The sequence below is a fragment of the Microtus oregoni genome, unplaced genomic scaffold (assembly GCF_018167655.1).
Source record: "Microtus oregoni isolate MIOR12 unplaced genomic scaffold, Mior012 000029F_ref0000214, whole genome shotgun sequence".
Lineage (NCBI taxonomy): Eukaryota > Metazoa > Chordata > Mammalia > Rodentia > Cricetidae > Microtus > Microtus oregoni.
In genome coordinates this window covers 13248489-13267430 of record NW_024543088.1, presented here as the reverse complement: position 1 = coordinate 13267430, position 18942 = coordinate 13248489, and the positions used below count along the sequence as shown (strand labels likewise).

The window sequence follows — 18942 nt, the reverse complement described above, 5'->3', positions numbered from 1 at the left end:
TTATATGTTGATTAAAAACAAAATCATGCGACTTACTCACTTATTCATCTTCTATGCAAGAAAACTTAACAAGTATCTTTATTAGAATAAGCATATTAAAGAGACAAAATCCTTATTCTTATGGAACTCACTTTGCACTAGAGGATATATGAAGTAATATATCAATAAACATATACATAATAGCAGATAGGATTAAGTGTAGGTAAAGAAAAATGTAACAGATTTTAGAGAACCAGGTGTGAGCATGGAGAATGTGAAAGACTCATCAAGGGTGGTGCTATGTGGGAAGAGATCTAAATAAAGGGAGGAAGGAGATGAGCCTTGAGAGCAGTAGTTCTCAACCTATGGGTCAGGACCCCTTTGGGGAATTGAAAGACCCTCTCATAGAGGGTCACCTAAGACCATTGGAAAACATAGATATTTACATTATTATTCACAGAGTAACAAAATTACAGTTATGAAGTAGCAACAACAACAAAAAAATTATGGTTCGGGGGTCACCACAATGTGAAGAACTAGTTGCATTAAAGGGTCACAGCATAAGGAAGGTTGAGAACCCCTCGTCTAGAGTGTGGGCCAGACTAAGAAAGTGTGGTGACCAAGAATGCAAACAAGGCTGTTCCAGAAATCTGCCAGAGAGAGGGTAGTGGCTCGAGTCAGTAATAATGAATGGCGTCTGATTCGAGTGCACTTGGAAAGCACCATTACCTGCTCATTGGTAGGTTGTAGGATGGTTCTTTATGACTTTATTTGAAAGACGGGCGTACAACCTACCAATGAACAAGTGATAGCGAGTGTGTCAAGAGGCTGCCTGAAGGAATGAGACCTTTCACTGGGGAGGACAGAAAATAGGGTGCTAAGATCCTCAAGGTCAGCATGATTTTATATAGTCTTCATGTAATTTTAAATGAAAAATGTGTATGTGCCAGTTCTTTTCACCTAATTAAGTAAGATCTCAGAGCCTCTGTAGATCTGAGTTTGAACGCAGTCACAGTTACTAGCTAGCAGTAGCACAGACATGCAAGGCAAGTCCATAGCCCCAGCACTCATTTTAGAGACAGATCCACAGCATCTAGGAGTACCAAGCACTGCTTTTCAATGCTATTTCCTGGGTTGCAATTGGATGGAGCTCAGGATTCCACAGGGAAAATGTTATTTTGAAATTCCAACTGACATTTTTTTCATTATTATGAGATTTTTGGCCTTTCCTTTTTGATGTTTAGTATGTCTGTTGCTTTAATAAGATGATGGAGGTGTTTGAATACTTTGATTTAGCAAAGTCAAAAGGTGTTAAATTTAAGTTTCATTCCAATTTCTTTTGGAAACATTCCCAGTCGATGGAAATCCCAGAGTCTGAAATTCTGCATCTTTAGAAGCACAGTTTCTTAGTTCTACAAAGATTGGTTCACTTTACCATGAAGATATTGCTGACAGTTAATAACTACCATTGTTATGAATGGATGATGGCGTTGCCAACCAGAGCTTTTTAGGGATATTCTGGTCCTATCAGACAGCCAAAACTTCTGTTGACATATAAAATTAGAAGTCTGATTTATGTAAATAAATTCAGAGCTGTGCCGTTTAATTTTACCTCCCAACCTCTACTGAAAGAGGTCGACCAGATGCTCAGATCACATCACACTGAATATTTCTGAAAATCCTTCTCAGTTTTATAGAAGGATTTGATGAATTGGATGAAGGAGAAAAGTGAAGTCTTGCCAAGAACTTTTATATGCTAATTCATGCTTCTGTAGTTTCCACTTCACATTTGTGTTACAAAGACAGGCATCAAACAGGAACTAGAATAAGATTATTTTTTTGATATCAATGGAGATGAACATGTCTGGTTTTGGTAGAATATTTTACAGAATTTTTTATGTTGTTTCTCTTTCCAAGGATGTTATAGAGCACACACATCATCCAAATCTTTTATAAATGTTTTAAACTGCCACCTAACAGAGTATTTTTTCATCACTTATATGACTGCTACCTCATTTTTTGATGTCACAACTTATTCAATCATTTGTACTCTCCTCAGCGAATATTGTACATTCTACTTGATACACTACCAGATAGGGTTCTTGGTCTCAAGAACTCCATACAGCTTTTCCGCCCGCTCCCACCCCCCCCCCCTGCCCCCAGCGCCGCTCCGGCTGCACCGCACTCTCTCTGCGCCGCTGTCCCCAGACGCCACCATGATCATCTACCGGGACATCATCAGCCATGGCGAGCTGTTCTCCGACATCTACAAGATCCGGGAGATCGAGGATGGGCTGTGCCTGGAGGTGGAGGGCAAGATGATCAGTAGAACAGAGGGTAACATCGATGACTCTCTCATTGGTGGGAATGCTTCCGCCGAAGGCCCAGAGAGCGAAGGTACCGAAAGCACAGTAGTCACTGGTGTTGACATTGTCATGAACCACCACTTACAAGAAACCAGCTTCACAAAAGAGGCCTACAAAAAGTACATCAAAGATTACATGAAATCACTCAAAGGCAAACTTGAAGAACAGAAACCAGAAAGAGTAAAGACTTTTATGACTGGGGCTGCAGAGCAAATTAAGCACATCCTTGCTAATTTCAATAACTACCAGTTTTTTATTGGTGAGAACATGAGTCCAGATGGCATGGTTGCTCTCCTGGACTACCGCGAAGATGGTGTGACTCCATACATGATTTTCTTCAAGGATGGCTTAGAGATGGAGAAATGTTCACAAATTGGATCTATCACCTGTCACCATAACCTTCCCATCCATACAACACCAGGACTTAGGACAAATGGGACTGATGTCACCTTGAGCTCTTATTTTGACCATGATTTATCTGGAGTGGAGACATTGTTTTTTTCTTTTTTCCTTTTTTTTTCTTTAAAGAAAAAACATGTCATGTAGGTTGTCTAAAAATAAAGTGCATTTCAATTCATAAAAAAAGAACTCCATACATATTAATTACACAGTAGACATAAAGGGCCAGTATTTTACTGGAAGTGTTGTTATTGGGGAAGTAGACCAGCTTTTGGTATTCTGTCTGGCCTATGAGTAAATTCTAGTTCTACTATTTAACTTTCTGGCTTTCTCTTTGAAGCATGGGAATAACAATCTTGGTATCACTTGGTGTTTGGTTGTATCGTTGGCTGTTCTGATAAGTTAACAAAATATTGTTTTCATTCACTTAGCAAGTACTGAGTAAACATGCGTGAAAGAAACACACGGCTAAGAGCCTGGCATGATGTTTGTGCTTAATCAGAGTTACAATCATTTCACCTTTCATTCTGTCTTGATTCAGAGAACTGGCCTTTTGCCACAGTGCGTTATGCTAACGTTCTTATCTAAGTCATATGTCTGAACATTTCTCCCAAGCCTACGACATTCCACCCAGCATGCCCTGGAATTCTGCTATTGATGCCAGGGGGTAACTGATGGCCCATGACTGCTTTGTCTGTTGCCCTTAGCATAGTCCTCATTAGATTTTGCCAGCTTTGGAGTTTAGGTGGTTCCTCTGCCTACAGATGAGTGTCAGTACAGGCCTTATCCCTTGGACTGGGTGTGGCTTAATATATTTCATAATTCACTTTGCCGTCACTTCATTCCCGAAAAATGGATTGTTTTCCAGATAGTAGGCCCATACCAGGTCTTCATAATGCGGGTATGCCACATCTTGCTCTGGGGTTTTGCATGCTGAGGACAGGACTAACTTACAGTTCCAGGTGGTGTGGCCCACAGAAACATATTGTGGAAGAGATACCTGTCAGAAGATTAAAATACAAAACAATAGTATTAAAAGTACATGTGTCACACAGACAGATAAGTGCTTGGATTGTTACACCAGGCTCAAGGGAAAGGCTTCAGCTGCAGCAAGCAGCTACGAATCTAGTCATGTAAGAAGGGTTTGCCGGTTGCCTTAAAGAAAAGAAGACGTGGGTGGGTGCTTGGGCTCCTTCTCATTGGCAGTATCACTGCGGTCATTTCATCTCTCCCAATGCTGGTTTTATTGCTAAGACACTATTTAAAAAAAAAGAGTAGAATTGTACTCCATGCCATTTGAATATACAAAAGCACCTCAGGGCAGTAAAGTAGAGTTTGGACAAGTCGGTGTGGAATGCTCTTCAGGAGAGAAGTTGCTAAAGAGCAATTAGATGTAAACATAAATCCACTGGAGGACTGGATGGAGGGCACTCTTCTGTCAAGGCAATCCAGACATGAAAGTGCAGCAAGCTGGGAGGCCAGCTGTTCGGGCTGCTGGCCACAGACTGGGTGTCAGGAGGATGAACAAATGGAAATATTCAGTGCGGTTGCTGGCTCTACTTAGGGAGTTCGTATAACTTTTTATTACTAAAACAAGCGTTTATTCATGCTACACTGCCATAAATTTCCCCCCAGGGATAAGGGACTCTTTCTTCCAAATGCCCTGTTTTTCTAATACCATATATCCCAGGCAATGCACTCATGGAAAAACTTCTCAAAACTGGCATCTTCAATTAGATTTCCTTATACTGGACTCTCCTATGACTTTTATATGTTTGTTCCTGGGTTACTTTCAGTGTCCTTATGAATGTCCAGCAACAAAGATGGTCATTTTACAAGGAGATTAAAAGCAAATCATAAGATTGGGCTCGGAATTTCACTTCTAATAATTTGGATCTGAGCATTTTAAATTTAGTTCAAATTGGCTAAAAATGTCGCCACCACCTACAAAGAATGCTATTGCTTAGAAAAAGATTTTGAGTCGATATCTGTTCAATCTGGCTCAGCAAGTAAACAGTTCTTCATTCTTTGTGGAATGTGTCTTGTTTATTATTACAGGTTTTGTTGTTGCTTTGATCTGAATAAGGTGTTCCCAAATAAAGCCGTCTCTAAAGCCAACAGCAGGTATTCACACTCACCTTGCAGAGTTTTCGTTTGTTTTGATTGGGAGCGCAAAACCGTGTTGCCGCACGTCGGCTCCAATGAATTAGCATTCCCTTCTGAACTGACTCATCCAGGAGGCATGCGTCCACATAGCAGAGAGCATCACACAGGTCAGAAAGGATTCCTGCACCACACACTGGGAACCGCCCAGTTTCTTATTCTCTCCTTGTTTTAATGGCACCATCTCTTGACCTGGAACTTAAGACAGGGAGTCAAGCGGAGCTGCCAAAACAAAGGTAGAACCGTGGACAAGGGGAAGGTGGGGCAGAATGGAGGGGAGAGCCAGAGGAAGGAGGGAGGGACAGGCAAGTGCATTTCTGTGTGTCAGGACAGGAGTTCAGGCACACAGTGTTCCTGCCAAGGGAATTCTGATTTAGAGGCAACCTTCCCCAGCGAGGTGGCACCTGAAACCTAGAACTGGCATTTGGGAGAAAGAAAAGAGGAACAGTGGTTTTTTTCTTAAACCAAAATGGGTTGATGCTCTTTATGAACACACAGTGGGCCAGATGGCTCAGGGAGTAAAGGCACTTGCTGCCGCCCGTGACAATCTGAGTTCAATTCCCAGAGCCCACACAGTGGATGACAACAACTCCCGCAAGTTCTGCTCTGATCTCCACCCACACGAACTCACACACATATACACACACTCACAAACAGAGAAAATGTAGTGAAAATTTTTTCAAAAAGTAGGTTTGAGTACAGAAATAAATGAAACCATAGATAACCAGTAAAAATGGTTTGGCGATTGTAAGTTACCACTGCGCATGTATATTAAAGAAAAACAGGTATGCTTCACGTGATGGCTCAACTGCAACTTTAAAAAGAAAAACAACCATTTGTTCTGATCGGAACTATATGTTTAGTGAACACATTTTGTCTTTGACTAAGAGCATTGAGTGTGTTTCAGGGAATTCGAGAAATAACACCATTTTTCTTTCAACATGGAATTTTTTGCGTACAAGAGAAGCACAGTATAAACAATGTCTCGTGTATGAAGATAATTCCCATGCAAGAAAAGCATAGTATAAACAATGTCTCATATACGAAATTGCTTTCCACTTATGTTGAGAGAGGACCTTGGTCCCACCCTAACCTACCCATAGTGCTCATGAACAGTTGCTTTATCCCACAGCCCCAAAGGAATGTCGTAAATATTTTTTGACTAAATGCATGACTTTAGACTCAATACACATGCTGTACTGGTTACTTTTCCCTTACTGTGATAAAGCACTGTGACCAAGCAGCTCGGAGAAGAAAGAGTTTATAATGGCTTGTGGTTCTAGAGGCTTAGAGTTCTCATGGTGAGGACACATGGCAGCGGACGGCGAACATGGCGACAGAAGCAGAAAGCCGAGAACTCACATCCTTTCCCACAGCACACTGCAGACAAAGTGAACCGGAAGTGGCGAGAGTGGTTTTTAATCTCAGTGCCCGCCCTCACTGATATACTTCCTCCAGCAAGGCTGTACCACCCAAACCTTCCCAAACAGCTTCACTAGTGGGGCCCAAGCATTTGGATGCCCGAGACTCTGCAGGATGTTCTTCATTCAAACCACCACATATGCAGATCGATCCTGCCTAAATCCTTTACGCTCTGGGCTACATCTTCCTGCCCATGGGATGTTTTAACACACAGGAATTGAAAGTATCGCGTCTACTTTACTAAATTTTATGCGAGCAGAGTAAGAAAGCAGTCCATTTTCAACAAGCTCTGAATGTTAATGGCCTCTCATGAATGCTCACATTCATTTGTTCTGTTATTTGTTATAATGAAAGGAGAGGAGCCAGCAGGGCGAGTTTAGCATCACAGAGGAACCGGCAGCATGTAGTTCACTCTGTCCTGCCCTATTCAGTGTTATAATGACCACTGTGTATCAGTCCGTGCAGATAGAGGGAACCACAGCTTAGGGATGCATGACTTCCCCTAAAGGAAACAGACCAAAAAAAAGTTTGTAATCCTAAGGACATGACCTTTGTCTTTTTGTTTTAGAGACAGAGTCTCACTGTGCAGCCCTGGCTGGCCTGGAACTAATTTTTGTAGACCATACTGGCCTTGAACTCAGAGAGATCTTACTGTCTCCGCCTCCCAAATGCTGGGATCAAAGTTGTGCACCCCCACACCCTGCATCTAAGGATATAATTTGCAAAAACCATTTTCCTTTTGCAGTCACATCAGAATTTCCTTTCTTGTAATCTTTTTTCCTCTTTCTAAAATGAATTCTTGGAGCATTTCCTACAATGGAGTTTGATTATATTCGCCCTTCCCCCAAACTCCTCCTGGACCCATCTACCCCTCCCCCAGTCACCCAACTTTTCATTCTCTTTTCACAGTTTTTAACTGCCCATATACTCGTGGAGTGTGACCTTCTGGAGTACGGCCAACCTACCAAGGGCCTCATCTTTGAGAATGACTCTCACCAGTAGGTAGGCATGGGACTTTGTGCCCACCTCCACTGGCCGTGCCGGGGTTTTGGCTGCCTTGAGTTCGCACAGGTGTTGTGCATGCGTGACAAATGCTGAGTTCACACTGCAAGCACCCTTGCTGGGCCCAGAAAGTTCTGTTTCCTTGTAGGTAGTGACTTTCTTAATAAAGCTCTTGCCTTAACTAATCTATGCCTAGAAGAACCACCAGCATTTTTGTTTAGCAAAGGGAAAATTAAAACCATCTACACACATTGGAGAGAACCGGCAACATAGTCTCCCAAGAACTGAACGAGGAGTTGCTGCTCGCTGCCTCCCTGACCTTCATTTGAAAAGAACAGTAGCAGGGCTCAGGGCACAGCATTTGCCTTGTACACAAAGGGTCTGGGTTTGGTCCCTAGGACCACAGAGAGCGGGAAGTACTTGGAACGAACTTCACTAAGTAGCATTATAATCAAATGTCCAGCACCCAGGAAGCAAATGGCCTCTCTTTCCCCTCTCCTTCCCCTTCCCGTTAGAGAAGTAGACCAACTGTGAAGTCTTAAAATAATGAATCAGTAGGAGATCATTTATGTACCTTGTTAATTTCTAGAAATTAGATTCTTTATGAAGGAAATCATATGGGGACAGGCTAGGTAGGGCTTGAGAACATCTATTTCTTCATTCCCAAACTCCTTTATAGGAAATATTGTGGGTCCATGGGTGCATACCTCTGTGTGTGCATGTGTGTGTACATGTGTGTCAGTGTGTATTATGCATGTATGTTCCTGTAGAAGCCAGAAGTCAACATCTGATTTTTTTCTTCTATTGCTCTCTACATTATTTTCCAAGCCAAGGTCTCTCACTGAAGCTGAAGCTCTCTGATTACCTGGACTGGCTGGTCCACAAGCTCCAGGAATCTTTCTGTTTCCACTCCATGGGGCCGGGGTTGCAGGAGTGTGCTGGAACTCCCAGGTTTTTATGTGGATGATGGGAATCCCCATCATCCTTAGGTCCTCATACTTACATAGCATGTGGTTAAGCAACTGAGCCGTTTCCTCAGACAACATTTGTGTTCTTCATGAGACAAGTCATGTTTTAAAAGACATTTGACTGGAAAATAGAAGACAAAAAGTCATTTTTCAGATTCACACACTCTTAAAATGCAGATATGCATGTTGACAGGTGCTGTTCGATACTTAAAAAATCGATTACAAATTTCCCAAGCCTGTTGGCTGCAGCACACCTTAGCAATGAACTGTCTGTCATTTACCTAACAGGAGCATTTCTGTCAGAAGAAGTAACAAGTAAAGTTATAAATTATTAATCAGGAAATGGATTGATTCTAGAACCGGTGATGATTACTATCCGTGGAGGTGGCCACAGTCTAATTGTTCTCCTCCAGAGACAACCAATGAGGTGTTCTTGTCGAGTGTCCTGGAGCAAATGCTACTAAAGCCCCGTGTGCTGCAGTACTATGGTTTCCCCAAATATAGCCCCTTTGTGTGGCGGTCCAGGAAATCCAGCAGTAGAATGAAACAATGGAATTCTGCCCAGAAGCTTTTCTAAGTAGGCAGCCCTTTGATAAAAGCAGACTAGCAAGGAAACACCACAATTGTTCTTTACCGGTAACTGTTTAAAGTATTTGTTGACAAATGCGTAATATGTGGTAGGTTTGGGACTGAAAAGATTCCTGCCCTTCTGTGCTTTCCAAATGAAGAAGTGATGCCCTGTGTGCACAGAAGGAGTAACATCAAATTTGATCCCTTAGTGCAGAATTCGGACTTTGTTAGGTACTGGGTCTGCCTCCAAAGTGCTGGTGAGAAGATCAACACGGCCTATAAACTAACTGCCTGTAAGACTTTCTCTGAGTCCCCTGTGCGTGTCTCCTTATAGGGAGGCTAACCAGGCTGGTCCATGCACTTCTGTGTTAATACAACATAATTTTCACCACACAGCATTGCAGCTGCATCACTTGTTGGTATCCCCAGGTGAGGGCTGATCTATGTTCTTCATCTCCTTAATATGGTCTTAAGTACAGGCATCTCTTGGTATCCATGGGGACAATTTTCAGATCTTGCTGTTATAAAAATCCACAAATTCTTAAGTCCCTTTGAAAATGGTTCATGACTTCAATCCCGGACTGTTTTTGTTCCTTTGTTTGTTTTTCGAGACAAGATTTCTCTGTGTAACAGTCCTGGCTGTCCTGGAACTCTGTTTGTAGACCAGGATGACTTCAAACTCAGAGATTTGCCTATCTCTGCCTCCTGAGTGCTGGGATTAAAGGCGTGTGCCACCACTGCCTATCTACAGAGAAGACTTTGGACTTCATTCTTTTTATTAGTTGGAGACTCTTTCCATACTTAGTTGGAATATGCAAATACCGAGGCTTTAGTTAAAGAGATAAACTGTACAGTTGTGAATGGGGGCAGCCAGAGCAGGAGACGAGGGTGTAGTTTCCTCACTACATGCAAAGATGAAAAATAGTTGCTAGCTTTTAGGATCCTTTTGGAATTAGGTGAGATACTCATGTTAGCTGTTTGAAATGCTGCCTGTCACACAAGTCTTCAAAGAATATGAACTGCCAAAACGTCAGCATCCTAACCCCAAAGGTGATGGAGTCGAGTCTGCACTGGGTGTATGTAATAAATGTCACAGTCAGTTCTCAGCTTGCAGAGCCTCTTGGTTCAGCACTGGTGCACAGACAGTGCTCGCGGCCAGGCTTTGCTGATGGCGCCTTGGTTTTCTTCTCTCTCCTCCAGATAGCCATGCATTTGCCCCCTCTCTTCTCTAAGCGTGTGCACTGCCGGGGCAGAGCAGTGCCGGTCCTTGACTTTAGCGTTGCCTCGCTGCATGTCAGCCTTACTAACTTCTACTCTGCTTGCTGATGAGAAGTCTTCTTAAGCCTGCTCTCCGTAGGCTCAAATGACTAGGAAGGAAGAGCTATAGCCCTGAGAACCATCTTGAAATAAATATACCAGCCCATGTTTTCCAAGGGGAAAAAAAACCTTCAAGGTGGAAGTTACAGAAGAATACCAATGGGAAGCACTGGCTGCAAAAAATTCCCCAAACCTACTCTCTTCTGACAGCAGAAAGACCTTGAGGTGCCTTCGAGAACTTGCATTGGGAAATTATGGCTGTTTATTTTTTAAGCTTCATTTTTTAATGATCATTTTGTATGTGTGTGTTCAAATTTATGTGGTGCTTGTACCACATAAGTACAAGCATGTGAAATCCAGACGACATCTTCATATGTCATTCCTCGTAGGTGGTGTCCAAAGAGGAGCTCTCAGTAGCCTAGCGCTTGCAAACGTAAGCTAGTGTAGCCAGCCACTGAGCTCCGGGCATCTACATGTCCCGCATCCCCACAGCTACGATTACAAGAAACTGTCCCCATACCTAGCCTTTTATGAATGCATACTGGACATCGAAGTCACACGAGATTAATTTTCATCTTTTGGGTTAGGTTTTGATCCGTTCATTTGTCATCACTTATTGCACCCACTCAGTTGTCAATGAATGTGCTTGTGTGACCAGCTTGTGTATGTGCATGAGATTCTCGTGTGCATGCAGAAGTGTGTGTGTGCATTCACATGTATGTGTGTGCATGTGTCTGCATTTGTGTAGACGTTTCTGCTAGGCTTTTGAGCGTGTAAACCATTTGTAGGCACCAGAGAGACCACAGCTTAAACAGCAGTGGAGTGGCAACGCTCAGGTCTTTACAACAGCAGAGCCGTATGAGCGAAAGTAGCGTGGTTGAAGTGGGGCCTGAGAAAGCAAAGCTCCCGTGGTCAGGGGAGATGAGTGTGCAGGCAACTAGACACGGTGTTGTCTGTCCCCTGAGCAGGGCACCCAGTCCTCCGGGGGGGTGGGGGGGGTGGAAGCAGTCATGTAGGAATGTACGCACATGGCAGTGTTCGCAAAGAGAAATGAAGAGACTCTTGTCTTCCCTTCCCTAAGTGTTTGAGCACTGGAATTTTACTTTACTGTGTCTGGAACTCAGGGGCCCAAGCCTTGAAGGACAGTGTCTACAATCTTTGCACCGCCGATGGGTATCTTTTTCTCTCTGCCTTCCTTCACTGAGAGTGCTGGAATTTCCCTAAGACTAAGGCTTCTCCTCTACATCCTCTAGTGTGAACTACAGGTTAGGCTTTATCTTTTCATCATAAGGAGATGGAATTAGTTAGAATTTTGAAAAGTGGAAATTCAAGAAGCATCATCCCCAGCCATAATTACCCTCTAGCAAATTTTCTTTATTCTTTTATACTATATATTTCTAATTCTAAAAAATTGTAACCTTTGTGCATTCCACACTACCTTGCCTCCTTTATGTTTTACTTGCAAAATTGTTGATTGATTAATGAAACACCAAAACTAGGTCTCTTCATGTAACCCACACTGAGAACAAGCCAAGATCTAGGCTAGCCCCTGAGACCCCCAAAGCCTGGAAATGAAGGAAGGTATTTTATATTTATTACAAATCGCAGGAATATCTCCGAGATGTTCTGTCCTTTGCAGCAAACACATTTTTGGTGCTCAGAAGCATTCTTTTGTGATTGATTAGTGATGAGTCATGCTGGCGGGGCAGGCTAAGGAGAAGGCGGCCACGCCTGGCGATCCGTGCAGTACTTGGGCTGTTTAAACAGGTCTGTGCCATGAGACTCAATATGATTATGGTGGCGCTCTGGGAGGTTGTTCAGAGGCCACTGTGAGCTCTGATAGTCACCAAGTTCTGCTGAGATAAGAAATCTCAGGAGAAGCTCCGCATATTTAGGCACCTATATTCGCTAAGATGTAAACATCCCCTCCCCTCACCCCACCCCAGGCCTTACAGAACCACTCAGTGGGCAAACCTGGAGACACTACACTAAGCAGAGCAAGCCAGATGTACAAAGATAAATGCTGCGTGATCCCACCTGCACGTACAGTCGAGAAGTGAGCTCATAGAAGCAGAGGGCAGAACAGAGCTTGCTAGGGACTGAGGAAGGGGGATGGGCGGAATAGGAGACATTGGTCAGAGTGAGACTTCCCCATCACATGCTGGGTAAATTCTGGAGATCAGTGTGCAGAGATGACTATAGTCAGAAAGCAGATTTTTAATGTCCTCACCCCCAGCAACCATGGGTATTGATGAATATGTTAATATGGCTGTGGAGATTAATACAATGCGCATACATAGATCAAACTACCATACTACATACATAAAATAGGTATAGTTTTTTTTTCAAAGGCCAGACATAACCTGCTTTCCCTAAGGCTAAGGACCCTCCACAGAGTCTCACATTACCACCTACCAAGCACACAGGGTTGTGAGGCTTGGAATTCCAAAAAGACGTTCTCTCTCTTGTTTTGTTTCTTCTCTCCTAGCTGCCCACCAAATTCACACTGCTCTTTGCTTTTTGAATGATAGAAGTTTTTGTTTCTCACCAGAACAAGCTATGTAAAAGTAGACCACTGGAGACAAGAAGCACGAGTGGAAGCCATCTCAAGGATTCCAGAAACTTTAAAGTCTCACCCTTGAGTTCAAAGCTGTTGAGTCCAGATATTAGGACACATAAACACCACACAGTTTTCTGTCAGCCACAAAATGGTCTGGGCCAACAGACAGAGCCTCCCACTCAGCACTTCAAAAGTGGCGTGATGGTGATTTCTTTTCCATCCCTGACAAGTCACTCACGTGCAAGGACTGTGCCCTTGGTCTCACACCAACCGCAGTGATGCACGAGCTGAGCTCACAAATAAGCAAAAGGAAGTTACTACAAACAAAATCTCCCATAATGTCACACTAGATTACAGAAGGGCAAGACTGATACTGTTCGGTCTGCTCGCTGCTGCCATAATACTGCGATGCTTAGCTGTGTCTGGGCTTCTGAGCTTAGGTAAAGTGCCACATTTTCAAAGGGATAGCGGCAGACTGAAGTAAATACAAACAAAAGCAAACACCCCGAGGAACAGTTATATCATGAGGAGAGAGGAGAAGGAATGTCTAGCCTACAGAAGGGTCCCATGAATGACATATAACGAGTCTGGTAGCACCTGAAGGACGGTCCTTTGTGAGAAGAAATAGATTGGTCCTGCTGCACTCCCCATGGCAGAATTAAGGTTGCTGGCTAGAAACTGTACAGGAGAATAGCTCGGGATTCTCTGTGAGAAACTATGACCTGTATGGGAAGGGAGAGGATAGATTGATCTCACAGGAAAGCTGCGATGGCGCTAATCAGCTGGATGGTTAGAAGGCGTTTAATGTCCCTCCTGAATCGCAGGCCTACAAACTGCTCACAACAGATGCCGTGCACAGATGGGTTTGACAGAGCAAGTAGGAGCCTCGTGTAATTAACGCACCATATGACTATCTGCAGGTCTGACTGGTAATAAACTAGGGTATAGTCATGGTGATGTTCTGAAGGCAGTAGAGTGCTTTTAAAAATTATTTTATGTGCATGAGTGTTCTGCCTGCATGCGTGTATGTGCACCATGTGTGTGCAGTGCCTGTGGAAGTCAGAAGAGGGAGTCAGATCCCCTGGAATTTGAGTTATGATGATTGTGAATTGCCATGCCAGTGCTGGGAGCAAAACTCAGTCCTCGGGAAGAGCAACCAGTGCTCTCAACTGCTGAACTGGCTCTCCAGCCCCAGATGGCAGTAGGTTTTAACAGATGAGCCTCATGGGTGGAAGGGGAGGGGACCTCTGACCTGTGAAAAAAAGTGAGCAAAGTCAGCTTTGGTTGGGTTGGATACGGCTCATGGCACCAGGCCAAGACAGACCAGCTCACTGGCCATCTGAACTAGAACGGATGGTTCCTAGGGCCTCAACAAGGCCCATTCAGGGTGAATTAACCTCTGGCCATGCTCAGTACTAAGACTGTAGCAGCATCTGATCTCTAAATGGGATCCAATATGAGCTGTGCTCATAGCTGCGAGTGTTGGCACCACGGGCTTGCAGGCACTTAGCATTAAGCCTGTAGTGCTCATAGACTGGGAAGGCCATTAGCACAGAGCTAGGCCCACACATCTTAAATAGCGTCCACCCCACAGGAAGGCTCTAACATCCACCTGCACCTATGGGTTCATATGATTTCAAAAGCAGCTTATTAAATCAGTTCTGCATTTCTTCTGCCTGCTACTTGTATCTCAAGCATTCCCCTGCTTGGCAGCGGCAGTACCTTGGCTCCCTCCACACAGAGGCCTGCTGAGGAGGCTGGAATGTGTGTGGAGGAGTAGAAGGAGCAACCGATAGATGAAAGAGCTTCCTGGCTTCTGTCAAAGCACGCCTAGCTCTCTGCTATATGTGTGCAGGATTCCAAGGGGACCAATCTGGGGTCATCCATCAAAAGATTCAGGCATTTTGAATATCTCAAGTGGGTTTTTTTTTTTTTTTGATCAGTGTTCAAACCTTTGACTGTACCTGGAGTATTTACCTTGAGAATGGCTACCACAGCACAGTCCCAACAATTGCCATTGGCCTTGAAATAAGCAGAAAGCAGAGGACAATGACATGATGGCACACCAAAAGAAATCATTCCACCCCAGAATAGTTTGGTAAGCCAGTGAGTTTACGGAAGTCCTCACTGTGACGTGGGAAAGAGGTTACCTAAAGGAGCATACAGCTGCATGCCCGGCCCAGCTCGGGTGACTCACAGTACTGCACCCTTGGAGCTCCCTGCACAGTCTGCAGGATTCTCTGCTCATCCCAGTGCAATGGTGTGCTCCCCCAGTGATTGCTGCTGCTGAGATAACTTCATTGGACTTTGCGAATCTGGAACCGTCCCCATTTTCTGAGCCTTGAAAATGTAGTTTACTTCCGGATCTTATGAGTCCCCTCATTCCCTCTGTAAGGAAATGTTTCGATTCAGTGGAGATAGCTGCACAGCAGCTTCATCGCATGGACCAGGTCGTGTGGGCACAGTCACCGCTTCCCTTAGAGCTGAGTCTGCTTCTCAGCCATCACTCCTAAGAGGTCCCGTGTCCATCATTGGTCAAGTGTTCTGGACTCTGACTTGGCGTTTTAGGATGTGCAGATCTGTCTTAGTGGGATTTGATCCATCCCGTGCTTGTACCTCCATTTGCACATCCCAGGATTGCATACCAGTAAGGAGGTCTATGATGATTTCCAACAAACTTTCCCAAAATTCTATCACCTAATGATTTCTCCAGCATCTTTTACAGTGTGGGACTTCGTCTTTCCTGTTCCAAGTGAGTGATAATAGAAAAATAATAACAATGTCATTGGCTTGGAGACACACAGTGGCTCTGCTTGCCTTTGCTTGTGACCTGTGCCAATACTTCACCTCCATGGGTCTCTATTTCCTTTTCTATAAAATGTGGTACCTCACGAGCTGCTTAGGAGATTGGTTAGAAACAGGCAGAGGCCTGGCATGCAGTGGATGCCCCAACACGGTTAGTTAGCTCTGTTGTCTTTGCTTCTTTTCTTCTGCCCTTTGTTTTAATGTACATTTGCTTGTTCTGTGCCTGCAAAGGTTGTTCTTGATCAGCAGAGAAGAAAAGCTGAGTGAAAACTAGACTCCAATACCACAGATTTCTCCCCATGTTTAAAGGAATTAGAATGAAAGAAAGGATAAGCCATGGAAGGTGCTCTTATATTTGGATCTTTTGCTCTCTCTCTTTTTCTCCTTCCCTCCCTCAGCACTTAGTTCTCCACTTAGTTGCTCACCAGAGTGGAGTGTCAGTTGTCTCCATGATATGCAGGTTGGACACGTCCAGAGAAATCAGCAGTAACTTTAAAGAGAACAGAACTGCCTACCGCTGTTGCGCTTTTCCCCACTAGGACTGCAGGATAAAAGCAATTCATGAGCAAAGGTTTCATCACAATGCCTATAAGTTACCACAAAACAAGTTCTCAATGGTATCACCCATCTGCTTTAAATAAACGGCTTTAGAAATATAAAATGACAAAAACATTGTGGGCAGTTGGCTCGATTAACAGACGCAACCTGGGCTCTAATATAAGAATTAGGGGTGTTGCGTGTGGCACAGAAGAGTTGGGAATCTTCTCCTTGGATGCTCTTGCCAAAAACAAGACTGGCGTTTGTGGCATATGGCTTTGTTCTAAGTTGCATTTCTTTCAATCAAGACTCCAACATCCCCCTTCAAATTCAGTTTTGGTTCTCTGTTACCCATCTGTGCAATGCTGCTCTCACGTCAGTGTGCGTAGATGCCAGATCATACATAGTTACAGTCTTGGTGTTTTCAGAGTAAGGTAATCTAGTCTCTTTCGAAGCATACGCCTCATCATACAAGCAAGGAGACAGAACAACAGGCCACAATTGTTTGTTCAGTTATTGGCATGCTTCTGAGGAAGAATCATTCCATACACTTAAAAAATGTATCCAAGAAAGCAATGAACCATAATCTAGGTACTTGGGATGTCCCGCCTTTAAGGTTATTTGTGACTATAATAAAATGGCTACACCCCTTTTCCTACCTTTACTTATCATCTTGGCCCACATACAGTATTCCCAAACACCAAACCCTTCCTTCTCTCTTCTCCACTCTCTCCCATCCCCTCACTCACGCCAGTGAAGAGGTGATAACGTCACCTATCTGGCTTCATGCCCTTGGTGTTGGACCATCAAGCCAAAAGCACATGCCCAAAGTAGTTGACAGTAATGTCTCACTCCCATAGCAGTTGGTGCTGATGCTGCGAGCCTAGCTAACGCCATCTGACACTGTGTTAGAGTTCATTCTTTCTACGGTTCAGACCCAGGCTACCAATATGCCAAGCTTTACTTACATACCTCTTACCTTCTACAAAGGATACAGGAGAACAAGAATCTTAGACCCCAATAAGAACACAGAGCCCATGGTCTGATCCTTTTCTACACGATTTCCTCCTTTTCTACCTGAAAACTATCTTGCCTCTTTTTTGCATAGTCATCGCACGAGACTCATTCACTGTTGTCATGACAGTATCTTATAAAATTAGGCCAGCAAAAATTTCCACAAGGAAAGACACTACATGCTGATGAGCAGCTTGGAGTAATAATAACAAAAAGCAAGGTCTTAACTGGTCTTGTTACACATTTAAAGACTGAATTATTTTATATGTACGCCTGTGTGCCCGAGTGCATGTATGTGCAGCACACAAGTGCAGTACCCACAGACACAGAAAGAGGGCGTGCGATCCCTGGAACTGGGCTTGTGGATAGTGGAGATCTGCCATGTGGGTGCCAGGAATGCAACCTAGGTCCGCAGGAAAGCAGCCGGTGCTTTTAACCACTGAACCTTCTCTCCAGCTTCCTGTTACACTTTTAATTGAAAGTTTCTAGTTGGTAGGTAAGCAGCTTTTCATTCTGAGTCAGCCAAAAGTGAGAACAATCTGGACATGAGCTTTGCAACTCAAAGAACTTTGTTTATCAGCTCTGGGCTTAGAATGCAATAAGTTTTCTGTGGGCTTTTTTTTTCTTTTCTTTCATTTTCTCTTCTCTTCTTTTTCCTTCTTTTCTTTTCCTTCTTTTTTTTTTTTTTCCTTTTGACATCAAACACTTCTGAAGAGAAAATGGGGAGGAGAGATTCTGGTTTGCCTTATGTGCTTCCTCAGATATGGTCAAACTGAGCAGCAGTTTTCTGTATCCCTGCTCCCCAGTTTACAGCCTGACCGCCTGTGGGTACAGAACTCCCCTGCAGAGAGAGCTCTCCCCAGGTCCCATGTCAGAATTCCCAGACTCAATTTCTGTTGTTGTTTGGGGCTGTTTTTTTAAGCCTATCTAATATCTCTGTCTGGGTCTGGCTTGCTACCTTCACCCCAGTCATGTAATATTGTTCGACTAGCATTGGGTTTGTCTTTCTCTTTTTCTTTTTTAAATCGAGACCCCCTCCACACGTGACCAGATATTTCCTATACGCCTTTACAAGTGTTCCCTGTGGTTCTGCAGGTTGTCCACAGTCTGCCAGTGTACCTGCTTCCCGTGTAGTGGTTCTTGGCGGCAGCTTCAATGGGACCCGGACTTTGTATTTGTTTCGTAGTGATTAAAAGCTGGGGACGCAGACAAATTAAAGGAGCACGGCTGGGTGCTGAGTACATAACTCTGCACGGGTTATCTATTCAGGTCTTGTCTATAAGAGCCTTGATGCTCCATTGCATGGTTGTTCGGGACTTCTTTATTTACCTCTGGTGTCAACATAGGATTAAAAAGTTTGTTTAGAAACGTTTTATTTAATTAATTCCGTTGTAATGAAGGCTGAAATTTTATACCCAGTGACCCGTACTTATTTGACCCGTACTCTTTATTTAAGAAGTGTAACGCATCTCCCCACCCCTTAAAAAAAAAAAATTCTAGTTGCCGCTGACTTTAGGAAAGCCAAAACGCTTTCTCTAACTTTCATAACCTGAACGGGTTCCTGTGCCAGGGCTTGTTTGTCCCTTCTGAATTCTCTGTGCCTCTCTCCTCTCTCAGCTCTGGGGTTTGGGGTCTTTGTCAGCCCCTGGTACTTCCAATCCAATATTTGCTTTAAGCCCTGTGTGAAAGATCTGCTGGTTCTGCCTCTCCTCCTCGGCTCCGCGCTGACGGAACACGCCCAGTCCCCTCTCCTCGTGCTTTGATTGGCTCCTGGGGTCACATGAGGGACCCGGAGGGTTGGAATTCTGACTTGTGGCTTTTGGCACTCCTTTTTCTTTTT

The 18942-nt window shown here is 43.9% G+C and overlaps 2 protein-coding genes across 2 annotated transcripts in view; both read left to right on the top strand.

Annotated features, from left to right (window-relative positions):
- Stard13 (StAR related lipid transfer domain containing 13) overlaps window positions 1-18942 on the top strand; it is a 211046-nt gene that overhangs the window by 27587 nt on the left and 164517 nt on the right. The gene's annotated exons all lie outside the window — the stretch shown is intronic.
- Window positions 2196-18865, top strand: LOC121464624 (translationally-controlled tumor protein-like). Its single transcript, XM_041677653.1, has 4 exons — window positions 2196-2828; window positions 7239-7327; window positions 10975-11119; window positions 18779-18865. The coding sequence occupies exons 1-4, from the start codon at window positions 2196-2198 to the stop codon at window positions 18863-18865; spliced, it is 954 nt and encodes a 317-aa protein (XP_041533587.1).